General features: G+C 40.7%; 2 protein-coding genes across 2 annotated transcripts; both read left to right on the top strand.

Moving 5' to 3' along the window:
* The first annotated feature begins 283 nt into the window (after positions 1–283).
* On the top strand, positions 284–10,524 carry knl1 (kinetochore scaffold 1). The gene is made up of 26 exons (XM_047022033.1): positions 284–410; positions 1,127–1,165; positions 1,335–1,371; positions 1,464–1,523; positions 1,649–1,734; positions 1,822–1,874; positions 2,020–2,041; positions 2,312–2,355; positions 2,475–2,527; positions 2,682–6,209; positions 6,403–6,553; positions 6,640–6,707; positions 6,804–6,902; positions 7,000–7,115; positions 7,263–7,353; positions 7,433–7,549; positions 7,659–7,746; positions 7,875–7,940; positions 8,032–8,071; positions 8,191–8,295; positions 8,408–8,508; positions 8,593–8,661; positions 8,890–8,999; positions 9,116–9,237; positions 9,425–9,550; positions 9,657–10,524. Exons 2-26 carry the CDS (start codon positions 1,137–1,139, stop codon positions 9,751–9,753), a joined length of 5,478 nt encoding a protein of 1,825 aa, XP_046877989.1. The 5' UTR covers positions 284–410; positions 1,127–1,136; the 3' UTR covers positions 9,754–10,524.
* A 494-nt stretch (positions 10,525–11,018) lies between these two features.
* rad51 (RAD51 recombinase) lies at positions 11,019–14,965 on the top strand. The gene is made up of 10 exons (XM_047021965.1): positions 11,019–11,107; positions 11,422–11,532; positions 11,784–11,921; positions 12,049–12,166; positions 12,349–12,440; positions 12,706–12,800; positions 13,099–13,212; positions 13,504–13,633; positions 13,843–13,964; positions 14,216–14,965. The coding sequence occupies exons 2-10, from the start codon at positions 11,449–11,451 to the stop codon at positions 14,337–14,339; spliced, it is 1,017 nt and encodes a 338-aa protein (XP_046877921.1). The 5' UTR covers positions 11,019–11,107; positions 11,422–11,448; the 3' UTR covers positions 14,340–14,965.
* Positions 14,966–15,531: the final 566 nt, after the last annotated feature.

The raw sequence follows: 15,531 nt of genomic DNA, 5'->3' as shown, positions 1-15,531 counted from the left end.
AGTATGTGTCAGTATGTGCCACAAGTATGTGGTATCTTGTAAAAAATAAATAAAAAAAACATATTTTATAATTGACAATTACATTTCGTGACGTAATCAAAGGATCGTTTGTAAAACGTTGAATGTGATAAGCAAATAAGGGTTAACGTCAAAAAAGATAAGTTTACACGTAATAAAAATGCTTGCAATTGGAAATTGTTTAGCTTTAGCTTGATGGGAGACTGGAGATCCAACTGCCGGAAATCAGAAGAATAATGACGGCTAATACGCATGTGCATGGGGAGGCGGTTAAATTCAAAATCAACAAGTTCGCCAGCTCCTGTGCCTGCCTGTGGCCAAAGTAGCAAACGTAAAAGTACAGACAGTTATATGTAAGGGACTTTTTACACATTTCAGAGTGTAACTACGAGGTCAGTAACGAATTTACAATGCATTTTCTTCCTATTTAAAATACAATGCTTGTGTTAGATAGCGACAGTGCCACCAGACTAGCGTTAGCTAACTAGGCTAGCTAGTGGTGTAAAGACAATGTAGCTAGTGCTAGTCAGATTGGCCTAATTGTATTCAGTTACCTTTTTTTGTTTTTTTTTCGTATTCTCACTGATAGTACACGCTAGTTAGGCTAGCTTTAATAATTGTTAGACTGATCATCTCTTTGTTATACGTGGGCTACTTGACGTTAAGTGAATTACAGTACTGGGAAGGAACCGTATGATATTGTTCTTATAACCTTGTAGTCAGTAGAGTAATTGTGGGCTACTTGACGTTAAGTGAATTACAGTACTGGGAAGGAACCGTATGATATTGTTCTTATAACTTTGTAGTCAGTAGAGTAATTGTATGTTCATGAAGAAGTTCCAAGAAACAACACCATGGCCAGGCTTCATGACAGGATTTATTTTCTCTTGTTTGAGTTGTGAAGTGATTTTATCATTAGTTGTAAACCTTTTCCTGACCCTCCTTAACTAGAAACGGTCAGTGCGAAAAACGAACCTCGGTGTGATCTCTTCGTTTGATGTCACATTCATACGAACATGGCATTTATTAAAAATCACATCATGAAGGGTATAAGCATGTGTGAAAGAGGCCAACGCTATCTAAGCTACCTCATCTTTGTTTTTGGCAGCTAACTGAAAATGGAGCCTCCTGATGTGTCTAGTACTGAGTGAGTACAACTTTATTTCCTAAACTACTGTAAATAACCAGCCAAAGGCATTAGCCCTCTTATTTGTTGAAGTTATGGTATGGCAAGTATTTGTCCTGTCCAGTTTGATTGGCTACAGGCTACTCCATTCTAGATTTACAATTTGCATTTGATTTCTTGTATGTTGTAGTAACAACACTATGTCGACCAAACGGAGGATCTCTTCGGTTAGTACATTTTTAATTTTAACGCATTATTATGAATTGAAAAAGGTGTGTTCCAACTACAGAGTCTTGCCTAATTATGCATCTTAATATAGATCCTGAAAGCTCCACGAACATCGATTTCAATTTCATCCCCACAGAAGGTCAAATGTCAGGTACAATTATTATTTTGAATAATGTACATAAAATAAATGGTGGTTGCAGTTAACATAGTGCTGTCGTGATATTGATTGTCACATTGCAGATATGTTGTGTATTTATGTATGTTGTGATTCTTAAGGTTGAAGTTGCAAAGCCGGTGGAGAAAAAGAGGAATTCAAAACGAGTCAGTTTTGCACCCTCCAATGATGTTGTACTGTTTTCAGAGTGAGTACAGTGCCACCTCTTTTAAATGTTGTTGAAATGCTTATACAGTAGAGTTATTCTCATGTGCTTTCTTCTACTGCTTTACAGAAAAGTAAAAAATGGCTCCCCTGTCTGCAGTCCTTTACAGGACATCACAACATGTACGTCTTTTAGATTTTGTGTAACATTTGACTTTTGAAGGCCAAAACATTAGCCTTTCTATTTGTTGTTTTTACCACATTTTGGGCATGATATTTCATGGTTAAATTGAGCAAACTTGACATATTTTTCCAATCTGTTCAACAGCGACAGAAAATATTGATGAGAGGTAAGGATGGTCTCCACATCCATCAAGTCTACAATGACAATTTATGATCTGATTATTAAAATTGCTGTTAAGTTACATATTGATACATGAGTTATGGACTGTCATTCCTGATGTTCATGAGTTGGAGTGATCATATACAGTATATCTCATTTGATCCTTGTTGAAAAGTAGTGACCATTGTTTCAGTGTTTATCATCTTAAAATTCTACAGATTACCAGGTCGTTATATTGTTGGTTTCACTCATTCTGAATCTTTTCTTTGATCAAAAGGCTACAACGTGGTGTCATAGAGAGTGGACCTGACCTGGTCCCAGGTAAGCCATGTAGAATGTGAAGATGCTATACTGGGTGGGTCTGTCAGAACTACAGAGGGGACTGGTCTTAATAATAATGTTTCCCCAATAACCATTGTGCACGTGTTGTATAATTTCAGGAATAGAAACATTGCTGAATGCCCCCCTGTATGCCTCCAAACAAAGACACAAGGTGACTATGAAAGCTAATACTAACATGATCTAATGTACTGCGTCAAGTGGTTTACATAAAGTCCAGACGGCTTTTCATATTTGAATCTCAGTGCAAGTGGTTAAAATGTATAAAACGTTTTCTTTTCATCTACCCTCTCTTTTTCCCGTAACAGATGATGTTTAACAAAGATGTCCAAAGCAGTTATGGGGAGAACACTGTGATGTTCACTGAGGATGCTATTATGGATATGACCCATAGTCACACAATATGTATTTCCAAAAACTGTGAATCATCTGTATTTCTTGAAGATGGTGGTAACATAGGTACGCCTAAATCTGGAAACATGGACTTTACATTCCCAGTGAAGAAAAGTAATACAGAGATTTGTGGCTCCACTTCCTCAGCCCCAGACCCTGAATTTAAAGATTTTCTTGCGAGTCTCTCGAAGTCAAGTGATCGCAAGGAAAAGTCTGTGGTATTGAACACTGCCCCATTGCATTCCAACAAAGTTGAGGAAAAAGCTTTTTTTGCTAAACTTGAAGCAAAGCGTTCAAGTGGGGTTAAAGAGAACCAGGCTCCTGTGACGTCAGCAACAAGGAGAAACTTTCCTATGGGTTCAGTTACCCCACAACAGCATGTACTCTTGGGTGCCACCACAATGCAAACTGACATTGGCCCACCAAGCATGGACCTAACTGAAAACGTTCAAGGTTTTACATCAAGCACTTTCAGACTGTCATCTTTAAGTGCAGATCCTGATGACATGGAAATGACAAGAAGCCAGACTGTCGCTATTGATTCTAAAATCATTGGGGTGATTGGCTGTCTAAGAAATGAAAGGTGTGAAGGTGTGGCTTTGACTCAAGACCCCAACAGAACCCAGATTTTCTCAAATGACAACCACGGCATGGAGTTGACAACGCCGCTTAATCCACCACTCAAGGAGAGCCAAGACTTCCGGACCATGCAAACTGAATCACCACGTCGGTGGTTTCCCAAGGAAAACTGGTTGTTTTCTGATGTGCCCGTCACAGTGGTGCCAAATCAGACATTGGGGAGAGTGAGTCGCTATGGTGATGACTCTGATGACATGGAGTTGACGAGAAGTCAAAACGTTACCATTGATCCCAAAACAATGACACAGAAGCTCCCGCAAAGCAAAACCAGGAGAAGTTCAACCGAAGAGGAACATGGTATCTTGTCGGAGGACTGTTGTGGTATGGACATGACAGAGGCGCTTACGGGCCCTATTGTGGCAGGCAGCCACACAGCCTCCAAGGATGCTATTAATGTTTATCTCCCCACACAAGAGATGAACCAACAAAGTACAACAGATTGCAGACTTGGGTCGCCTGTCTCAGATAACATGGAAATCACAGAAACCGTTTATTCCAAGTCTTGCCTGATAGAAATGCCCCAACCGAGTAAAGGCAAATCCAGACTTGACTTCACAGCCCATGTGCCAGCCTTTAGTCAGTATAGCAAATGTACACATGAGGCCCCCAATGGCAACAGTAGATTGCTTCAGGAGCAAGACACAGGTTACAATGCCTCTGTTGCCTCATCTGAGCCAGATGACATGGAAATAACAAGAAGTCAGACTGTCGTCATTGACTCAAAGAGCCTCAAAATGGTCCATCCATTGCAAACAAAGCGAAAAAGCACATCTTTTTTTCCTTTCAACCTGGGCAACCAAATATCTGAGGATTGTGGCATGGATATGACTAAACCTTTAACAGTGTCCATTGATCATGTGTCAGAGTCTTCTTCTGGCAAAATGACAGGTCCAGTAAGCAGATTTGTACATGAAGCAGAATGTAGTCCTCATGACATGGAAATGACAAGAAGCCAGACTGTTGTCATTGACTCAAAGAGCCTCAAAATGGTCCATCCTTTCCAAACAAAGCAGAAAAGCACATCTTTTTTTCCTTTCAACATAGGCAACAAAATGTCAGAGGATTGTGACATGGATATGACTAAACCTTTAACAGCGTCCAGCAAAATGACAGGTCCAGTAAGTAGATTTGTACATGAAGCAGAATGTAGTCCTCATGACATGGAAATGACAAGAAGCCAGACTGTGGTTATTGAATCAAAAAATCAACAAAGAGTTGGAACGTCTTCACTTACAAATGAAAGAACAGTTGGCATTTTGGAGACAAACCTTTCTCAAGAGGACAATGGTATGAAAATGACCGCTTTCGCTGTTCCTACTGTGGAACGTTTCTCCACTTCGATCCATGAGAAGGAAATTATTTCCAGCCAGTCCACAAACAACATTGCTGTGGAAGTGTACACCCATGATATTAAAGTAGGGCACAGCTTTGATCCCCCTCTCTCCTTGTGTTCAAATTACATGGACATAGCTGAAAGCCAACCAGTTTTTGCTGATTTTGATGGCAATCGATTCAAAGCAAGGAAAAGTTTATCATCCAACGCTAACAAGAGTTTGTTGGTGGACAAAGCTAAGATTCCTGCAGATCAAAGTGCATGTGCGGATATGGCACTTCAGGACTGTGCTATAGGCCTCTGCAGTGAGGCTCCTACAATGTCTGATTTTGAAGACATGGAATTGACAAGGAGCCAGACTGTTGCAATCGAAGCCAAGCATATTGGACACTTAACACTGGAGGAGACAAAAATAAATAGAAACCAAGAATGTCCCCGTGAAATGAGCTTGCCAACAGTTGGCTTTTCATGTTCCGCAAACATATCGGTAAAGGACGATGAAATTGAAATGATAAAAACGGCCACAAAGGCTAGTGAACAAACATATTCACCAACCAATGCCAAGGAAACCACAAAGCCAATCTTTCATCTCACTAAATCTGGAGAAACCACTACAAACCTTGCAAATCTCGAACCAAAGGACATAACCAACATGCATGTTCCTCAACTGAAAGATAGAGACGAGTATAACCTGTGCAAGCCAGAAAGCTCACACATCACCAACTTAACATCAACTCAAGATCTGGATACTTCCAACAAGAGAAATAGACGGAGAAGCCTGGCCGATCTACAGTCAAAACTTCAGCATATGAGCCGCATGATTAACGAATCACCTGAAGTGCTGCCAATGGGAAGTGTCACTGCACCAATATGTCAGCTTCTGAGGAGCCCAGAAAAACCCTCTCTGGAGATAGAATCCCAGCCAGTTGATGGCAATAATGGGTCAGAGAATCTGGCATTGACTATAGACAAAGAAGAGAGCACTAACTCGGAGGACCATCATTCTCCTAATGAGAAACATTTCATGACCGCACCTTTAAACTTGAAAAGTAAATGCCTTGCATCCAAACTTGCCTTTGGCAGTTTTAAGCCTAAGCTTCCCCAAAGGAACAGACCCATACAGAATACCTCAAATTGTGTGGCTGATGAGAAACCCCTGAAAACAAAGAACATGGAGTTAAACAATGAACTATACAGCAGCACATTGGTTGATGAAATTAACGATGAAGTCATTCCAAATATAAGTGATGAGGAGTTGTCAGAAACTCTGGACACCAAATCTTTACAAGGGATCGATGACATAAGCTCTGAAGATCAGTTTAACAGGAGTGTTCTGAAGGATTTCATCTATGAAGAACCAGTTCTCAATATGTCACAAGGCCAGAAGAGGCCCTTACCAGAAAACGACCACAAAGACACTGCTAATGGCGAAAAGAGGAGGAAATCGTCAACCGACAACATCGAGGAAACGGTAACTGTTCTTTCTTCCACGCACTACTCTTGCCATATTGGTCTGGGTTGCCGTTTGTAAAATCTGTGCTGTCATTTGTAAATAAACATACATGCATGATCGACTAGGTGAAATACAATCTACATACTTTCAAGGAGGCGTTTGGGGGATGCATTTTTGTCCAACATATTTATAATTTATGTGTCCTGGACAGGGAACAATCTTGCAGGAGGATCATTCTGGGCCGGAAGCCCTTTCACATGTTGTTCAATGGGACAGTAAAGGTCCAACTGCAGCGGTTCCTTTACATGGTGCCGATGGCAGCAACTCAACCAACATCCGACATGAGGCAACGTTTGAGTCAAGTAAGCTTTAAGTTATTTTCACTAAATGCCATTCCTCAAATATTTTATTCAAAAAGAAAAGGCTGATCATTTAAATCCACTTCCAGCCTACAGACATAGCCAATTTGAGTCCCAGCTTGAGGACACTGGGAGCTACACAAATGACATGAGAAAGGTACTAACATGTCTACACGCAGTGAATATGTGGCTATTGTTTTTTTATTATTTTTTACTGTCAGTGGTCTCATTGTCTCTTACCTTTTCTTAACAGAAACTTGAAGATGGCAGTATTACAGTAAAAGAGTATCTTAAACTCTTCAGCATTGACTTTGTCATTGATAAACCTCGACAGAGTATTCTCCCTGCCAAAGTATGTTCTTTCTATTGCTTACGAATTCTAAACTTCTGCCCTCTTAAGTAATACAGAAAATCAGGCATACAATACATTTGATTCATTTTCTCTTCAGGCTCTGTGTGATCTGGATTGCAAAACCGAAGACATGCTAATTGAGATGCACATCAACCGTCCTAAACAGAGGGTGTATGAGACGGATTGCAAGAAACTCACAAAAATGGTGGAGGGGTATGTTCATAATCTTTTCTTTTTTTTAAAGTATGCAATGAATTCTTTTCACAAATGTAAACATGTATTATACATTTGAACCCTGCGGATAGCAGCCCTCAAGATTTGTAATTGCGTATAAGTGGTTAGAATTGTTTTTATTTACAGACTGAAAGCCAGAATGAAAGAACGGGACAACCTTCTGAAAACTGTCAACGGACCACTGTGGGAAGCGACAAAGGGCTTTTCAGAGAAAGAAGTATGTTGTATACCTTATCTATGGCCTCTTCTACGTCTTTTGGAGTTTCGTCCCAACTTTGAAACGTGTTTTTTCTTAGTTTCAGTGTTTTGGTGCCAAGTTGAAAGAGAGAAGGAACTTCTACCGAAAGAGAAGCAAAGTTCAATCACACGAAATGAAGGCGGTCTTGTACACTAACCTTGTGGAAGCATGTCAGGTAGGACATTTTAATGACCAAGTGCATTTATGTTTTGTCGCCTTGTTCTTATTTTCTAGTCAAATATAGCCACTGTAGTTATTAGTCATTCCATTCCTCATCTTTTCAGGAGTCACAACAAAACTTGAGGGGAAAGATTGAACAGACGGATGGCATGCTTAATGACCTTGACGAGTGTATTCACGTCATCGAAGCTGGTATGAAAGGTTAAATATAAATGGTTAATTAGGAAGGAAAATTGTATAGCAACTTATTTTTCAAAGACATTTGAGACTGAGAATGAATTTTTCAGGGACCAACCTTTTGTTTCTTCTGTCTGCCATAGAACTTGCTGCAGTGGAGGGTGAAGGGGCAGATGACAGTGAACCAACTTTGAAATCAAGACAGCAAGGTACACTGTGTTACTTTCAAAGTCCTATTTGAATACTTTGGAATACCTGTAGAATATATGTCCTTTGGTTTAATTACACATTTTCTCATAGATTTGGAGAATGTCAACAAGAAAGTGGCTGACAATGAAAGGTACATTATTTAAGTAATACATTTCTAGACTTCCAACAGTAAAAAGCACAAATTGAGCTTAATTGGGTCATTTTAAACGGCAGAAGTATTCTCATTCAAGTGTTTTAATATCTCTGCAGACAAATGTGTGAACTCGTGATGCAGAAAAATCACTCAATTGAAAGAGTGGGTAGGCTTCAAAATGAGACCCACAAACTTGGGAATGCCATTGCCATGCTGGATAGGTAACTCATATCACTGTTTGGGGGAAAAGGTTGTCCTTAGGCTTATTAAATATATACTTTCCTTGAATATTGCTATCATAAAGTGTCAGTGTAAGATATGATTATATTTCAGGTTGAATGAATGGAAGTTAGGAGAGCAAGATGAAAACAGAACCATCTATACCTTTCTCCATGAGTCTTTACATCTGGAAGTGTTAATGGAAAAAGCTAATGGTAAGATTTCACACTGCATAAATATTATATGAAAGGAAGTTGATACTGGAATCTTATTTGCAAAATGGTTGCTTTCTTCTTTAGGAAGAGATGATGTCCAAGTAGAGACTGAGCGCAACATCATGGATGTCACATTCCAACTCCACCTGGATGGTGATTAAACTCCATACTTAATATTGTCGGTGTGGTGGAAATTTGTGTATTTCTTGGTTAGTGCATAACGACCAATTTGTACCCTGAAATAAGGCACACAACCACCTGACCCAGGGAGGTACTCAGATTTCCAAAACCATACATTTTACAGTGTTACATATGTCTTTTGTTCGGGGCACACAAACATGCTTCTCTTATAACAATATATATTTTTATTTTTTTACGTAGATCAAAAGTCACAGTGCCAGGCTCGCCTTGTTCACAGACTGCTATCCCAATACCTGGGTGATGAAACCTCTTGGGTCAAGAAGTATCCAACCAGTAGATACGTCTCAAAGGTACGGATGGACTTCAGGTGCACTTTCGAATTGTGGAGCATTAAAGCTGGGCTTTTTGACACCAAGTCAATATCGAGTTGTACAGATGGGTTCAGGTCTCTGCCGTTTGTCTGCAGCTCCTGCACGATGTGGGCTTGGTGGTGAGTCGCTGTCGTCTACTAGGAGAGGAGGTGCACCGGCTGAAGATGTGGGGCGCTCTCCGGCTGGACATACTGGACATCAGCTGCGTGGACACACAGTAAGACTGGAAACTAGGGCTGTATTATGATGGGATCAGTTAACATACAGTCATCCATGAAGGATGAGGACATGCCTTTGTGTTCACGGTAGTTTGTTGAGGGGGGGGGGGGACTTAACCACAGACATTTGTGAATGATGTAGGCTATATTATAATATATATTATATTTTGCTCTCCCCGTTTTTAGAATCAGCATCCTGTTCTCCAGCCTTAAGGCGGGTGCCAAGTTTGAGATCACTATAGGTGTCACTTCTGCCTACCCCTACTGTCTCCTCCAAGTGCAGAATTTCCAAAATCGTATTGGAAACACAACGTAAGTCATCATTTGAGGGTTACAAACGTTTACTGCTTGTCATGAGAAAAACAATCCATGCAAACTTTGTACATGAGATAAGTAACTTACTTTTGTTGTCATTCAGGATACACCAGCTGGAGGAGATTGTATTTTCCGTAACACCGTCCAAAGATTACTTGACCAAGATCGTCAAGAATATTCATGGCGCTCTCCTTTGCTGATACAAACGTGTAAATGGACTGTCTTTTTGCTACATGTACAATAAGTTAATCTAGAGTGTTTACATTTAGTGTTTTTCATATCACATTATGTATGACTTATTTTGTAATTTGTAAGGAATTGTGTAAATGTTAATTAATGTGTAGATGTATCTTTTCCTACATGTGTTGGGGCAAAACCTTTTAGGAGGGTGCCTGCATTGCTTGAAGATACCTGTTTTTGTTTATATAACAAGAAAATAACAAAAAAAACTTTCAAATATCTATCAAACCGTATGTTTTCTATAATGTTATGTCTACATTTGAAGCTTTGTTCTGGTATAGAAGAAACAAACTAAACATTTTGCTTCACTAGCATTAGAAGTTGGGTGGTCATGTATAGCTGAGGTACTGAATATTCTAACACTTACTGTACATTGACAATTGTTTTACAAATTACATTTGGCTATTCATAAATAGAAAAGTTTCATTGTTGTCATTCCATCCCTACTATAGACCTCCCATGATTGTTTTGGTAGACAAAGAAAAAACGAAATTCCCTGTACAGGGATAAAACTGAATAAAGTAGATTTACCATGCTGTTAAGGTAATCCTTTTATAGCTTTTTTTCTGGACTGCATTTTCTCTTTGAATTGGCTGTTGTTTCAGTGTAACATCTTCCATTGGATCCTAGCTTGTAGCAAAATAATCATGGGGCCAGGGTGTTTTGTCTTGTTTAATGTGACCTGTGACATTCGGAGACCAGGAACTGTCAAGAGAACCCATACCCCATTCCTTCCACTGTTCAGATGGAAACAAGTGTGCATTCTTTTTTTTTTTATCAATACAGTGAATCTAAACTAATAGAATGGTTGCATTCATATTGACCTAGACTGGAAGTGTAGATCAGAAACATTTGATGCTTGTAATGTTCCTGAAAATGTTTAGCACATTATGATAGTCAAAACAGTTCGGAGAGGAAGATCTTATTTGGTAAGTCGTGGATGCAACTTGGAAGAGATTTTAGGGATAAATAAGAGAATGTTGAAAGGCTCTGTTTCTTAAATATACAGGATTTGTATGGTCTCTTGAAATAACCTGAAGCAGTGCCAGGAAGAGACATCAATCAGGTTGTGACTTCAAGTATTTAGTGCCCTGAAATGTATCACTCCGATACAATAGATGATGGTGTGCATCTACACTTTGGTTTGAGACCCGCTATTAAATCACAGAAGAAGACCTACACAGGGTTAACGTCATCAAAGAGTATACACTCGGACGTCATTACGTTGCCCAGTACAGACCTGCGCTGACTGACGAGCGGGAGAATTTGGTTTCCAAATAAGAACAAATATTGCTACTAGTTACGAAACGTAGAGTAAGTAGAATAACAAGTCGATCTTCCATATTATAAACTGCTTTCTGTTTTTGTCTCGAGAGAACACGTTACTACTGGGACTTAAAGCCTATGCTGCTAATCTCATTGTGTAACAGGAACTCTGTAGCCCACACAGTTTCTGTTTTAATGACATTATTTAGCTAGCTCTGGCTAAATGGCCCGACAGTGACGCCGTACTCTTTGTTGTTGGTTTACTATTTAGTTTACTTTGTAACACATTGATTGGCCGTCATTTTCTTCAACCCCAGTCTGTTTCATTAACTGTACTAGAGCTACGCATTTTTTTTTTACAGATAAACATCACGTTTCAGTAAATCAAAATGGCTATGAGGAGTGAATCCAGAGTGGAGGCAGAAGTAGAGGAAGAGGAAAGCTTTGGACCACAGCCTCTAAACAGATTAGAGGTACGTACATGTCCAAATCCTAAACTTGTCTCGACGGTGGACCAGTTGGTTTTTACCTGACTATAGCTCAAGGTATGCGAGGACAGTTTGGGAATGTAGATCCAGGATATGTAATAGGCCATGTCATTAGAAAATACTGGTATTGCACATTCAGGGTACAGGCATGCCAATTTTCACTTTGAATCAATAAATTCAAGGAAGAGTAAAATTATGTGTTTCATTGTTATGACCTGTCATATTTCTGTACACAGCAATGTGGTGTCAGTGCCAGTGACATAAAGAAACTGGAGGATGCAGGCTTTCATACGATCGAGGCAGTGGCATATGCACCCAAGAAAGAGCTGCTCAATATCAAAGGCATCAGTGAGGCCAAAGCAGATAAAGTTCTGGTAAGCTCTTACATTTGCGTTATTTATCTAGGGATGACAAATAACACTTTGAATTCAAAAACAATACAAGTTAAACATAAGTCAACGCAACCTTCGCTATTTAATGATTTATATTTCCCATGCCTAGGCTGAGGCTGCTAAACTAGTGCCCATGGGCTTCACCACTGCTACAGAGTTCCACCAGCGACGCGCTGAGATAATCCAGATCTCCACTGGTTCCAAAGAGTTAGACAAACTGCTTCAAGGTGTGTACTATCCCAACAAAGGGAATCCCATCTGATAGGGAATATTTTGTTCTAGTACTTCCTCAAACAACAAATGTCATGGTTCATTCTAAGGGTTCGCTAACGCTGCACCACAATGTCAATACAGTTGTGCGTTTGTTTGCCCTTGATTGTGACCCCGTTGACTCCGTTCCCCTTGCCAGGTGGGATTGAGACTGGCTCTATCACAGAGATGTTTGGAGAGTTCCGAACAGGGAAGACACAGCTGTGCCACACCCTGGCAGTCACTTGTCAGGTACATCCTCTTTCAGGGCCCTTCCCCCAAGGCACTCCAATGGTGGCTCTGATAATATCTCCTGTTGATGACGTCCATCAGTGAATGTGGTCCTGTTGTCAAGGGTGGCTGTTGTTGGCTATGCCTCTGTTCAACTCCATTTCTTGTGCACTGTGTTGAATTCAATGCAAGCAGTTCAAACATGCGTCTAAAAAAGTAAGCTCACCTTACTGGCTGCATGAATGCGTAGACTAGAGTAACCTTTCTGTACGTTTTCTCCTTTCAGTTGCCTATTGACCAGGGTGGCGGAGAGGGCAAAGCCATGTACATCGACACAGAAGGGACTTTTAGGCCAGAGAGACTCCTGGCTGTAGCTGAGAGGTGGGGTCTACTAGTTCTACCACACACACAGAAATGCAGTAAAACCAGTGGTTTACTGTGCATTTAGTCTTTTTAGAACCTTGATACATAGTTGACACTAAATAGAGAAGTTTGAAATGATGAATAGCTTGCTTTGATTTCAATTTGAGGTACTTTCTGTCATGGTTTACGGTTTGATGGGTGTTCTTGTAAATGAATGTCTATTAATTGCACGTAGTTGCTGTGGACCTCTTAGTACTCACATGACAGAATCCATCTGATGTGTCTCCTGCCTTTCCTCTGCGTCTTGCCTCATCAGGTATGGGCTGGTGGGGAGTGATGTGCTGGATAACGTGGCGTATGCCCGGGCCTTTAACACAGACCACCAGACCCAGCTCCTGTACCAGGCGTCCGCCATGATGGCTGAGTCCAGGTGAGGCCAACGTCCATATCTCCTAAGGTCTCTGCTCGTCTGGTCTGTTGTTCATCTTAAACCGATTGCAGCCAGTATCATACCCATAACCCCCCCCCCCCCTTTAACCGTTCTAGTCTCCCTCTCTTTGCTCCCTCACTTCCTCAAATTTGTGAGGTCGCTCCATCAAACATGTATAGCGAAACAAATTAATCTTCGGTTGAGTCGTGGAATATGGTAGCAGCGCGCAGTTGTGATCCCTCCCCGTCCTAATCTTCATAAAGCCAACATCTCTTATTGCCTCTTTGTCAGGTATGCTTTGCTGATAGTGGACAGTGCCACAGCCCTCTATAGGACAGACTACTCCGGTAGAGGTGAGCTGTCGGCCAGACAAGGCCATCTGGGACGTTTCTTACGGATGCTGCTGAGGCTCGCAGACGAGGTACGTCGAAAACCCCTAATATATATATCCAAGAATACGTTTTTTTACGTTTGTTCACCCCCCCCCCCCCCCACACACACACACACAGTTTTACAGTTTTCTCCAAAATCATTGTCTCCAGTTTCATTTGTGTGCACATTGCTCCGTCCGTCTTGCTTCCACATGTAACACTGAGTGCCCTTCTTTTGGATCCATTCTGGCCGCTTAAGTTTGGCGTCGCCGTGGTGATCACCAACCAGGTGGTAGCCCAGGTGGACGGAGCAGCCATGTTCTCAGCAGACCCCAAGAAACCCATTGGGGGCAACATCATGGCACATGCCTCCACGACGCGGTGAGGAACCTGGGCTGAGCCGTGGGGAGCGGCACTCTCGCCTCCTAAAATCAGCCTCTGTCTCTGCTCAAACTATTAAGATAACGGTTGCTATTAGGCGGTAGTAGGTATTTCAATTTGTAGCCAGTGGTATTGTATCCACTATGAAGTTACTGCCCTTCATGCTTGGTCATGTTACAGTGCTCTTGAGTCCTGCAGACCGGCTACACACAGAGCTTTGCTAACAAAAAACCGCTTGCCTTCCTTCTCAGACTTTACCTAAGGAAAGGCAGAGGGGAGACCAGGATCTGTAAAATCTATGACTCGCCCTGCCTCCCCGAGTCAGAAGCCATGTTCGCCATCAACCCTGACGGAGTGGGTGACGCCAAGGACTGAGCAGGCGCCATACTGGGAGGGAGGCACAAGGCTGGTCATGTGACTTGTGCCTACTCACCTTCTCACCAACCCAAGCACCCATTGCACAACAGCACACTTTCGTAGTGTGCACAATATTCCCCTGATAACAGGCCTGAGATGACAGGTAGATTAGGGAGGTACAGGCCCCAAAAGTTGGACCATTGTAATGCAGAGAGAAGCAGGGCTGTCCACAGTCCATTCTGTGGGAACACATTGTATAGAGAATTTCACAGTTTTTTGTGCTTTGGTCTAAAGTGACGCACAAAAAAGCCCACACTATAAGAACCTATGTCTTATTAAGGTTTTGTGAGGGATAGTGGGCTAAAGGAAAAAAAACAGCATTTATTAGATCTTGTTGAAAATCCTCTGGATGGTTTTTGTTATATTATTTGAAAATGTATTTGTGATCCTGTGTTTTGTGTGTGGTTTCTAGCAGTCTGGTTTCCTTGCTGTTTGATCTAAACATTACAATGACTACTAAATGTATTATTGAAGAGCAGTTGCTTGACCAAAAGACTAGTTGTCCACACAGTACATTATTTAACATTGTGTGCCCTGTCAATTCTAAAACTATTCTTTTCATTAAATGTTATGTGTTTTCTTCACATCGTATTTCGTCACTTAAATAATCTAATTTACGTTTACGCTAACATTTTGCATATAAGAAGCTGATTTATTTGATGAGAAGTGATTTCAGAATTTGGAGTGGTTTCAGTTGGCAGGTTAGCCATGAAGCAGATGTTTTTCAACAAACTAATGGAATTTAAAAAGTAGTAATGAAATGTTTGTCAATATTATTGTATTTATAATATGTTGTCCACACAAAGGATGCTCAGTATTGTGGAGTGTTGAAGCATTAAGGGCAGTATCCACTCACAACTTCCCACAGAAGATATGTTTATTTAACACATTTGACAAGTTTGAGTATCCCAGAATAATTTCCAAAATATTCTTCCATCCTAAACTAACCCAAACAGTCTCACCAAGGCTTTTTCAGAATGGAATCCATTTTAAAAGACAACAGGAATGTATATTACTGTCTTCCAGAAGAAATGACATCTTGAAATTCAATAAAATAACTTGAGAACACAAAGCATGTGATGCATAATTTAACAGTTTAGTGCACACATTCCCCTTATTACAGTGAAAGCATTTTCTAAATAAATTACTA

Source organism: Hypomesus transpacificus, chromosome 6 (assembly GCF_021917145.1).
Source record: "Hypomesus transpacificus isolate Combined female chromosome 6, fHypTra1, whole genome shotgun sequence".
Taxonomy (NCBI): Eukaryota; Metazoa; Chordata; class Actinopteri; order Osmeriformes; family Osmeridae; genus Hypomesus; species Hypomesus transpacificus.
This window is presented reverse-complemented; position numbering and strand designations above follow the sequence as displayed.

Excerpts from the sequence above, each read along its gene's own strand:
- knl1 (XM_047022033.1), top strand. The coding sequence starts at position 1,137 with ATGGAGCCTCCTGATGTGTCTAGTACTGA. Across the intron at positions 2,042-2,311 it reads ACAGAAAATATTGATGAGAG|GCTACAACGTGGTGTCATAG; the intron begins GTAAGGATGGTC and ends TTTGATCAAAAG. Across the intron at positions 9,000-9,115 it reads CCAGTAGATACGTCTCAAAG|CTCCTGCACGATGTGGGCTT; the intron begins GTACGGATGGAC and ends GTTTGTCTGCAG.
- rad51 (XM_047021965.1), top strand. The coding sequence starts at position 11,449 with ATGGCTATGAGGAGTGAATCCAGAGTGGAGGCAGAAGTAGAGGAAGAG. Across the intron at positions 12,441-12,705 it reads CCCTGGCAGTCACTTGTCAG|TTGCCTATTGACCAGGGTGG; the intron begins GTACATCCTCTT and ends TTCTCCTTTCAG. Across the intron at positions 13,634-13,842 it reads TGCTGAGGCTCGCAGACGAG|TTTGGCGTCGCCGTGGTGAT; the intron begins GTACGTCGAAAA and ends TGGCCGCTTAAG.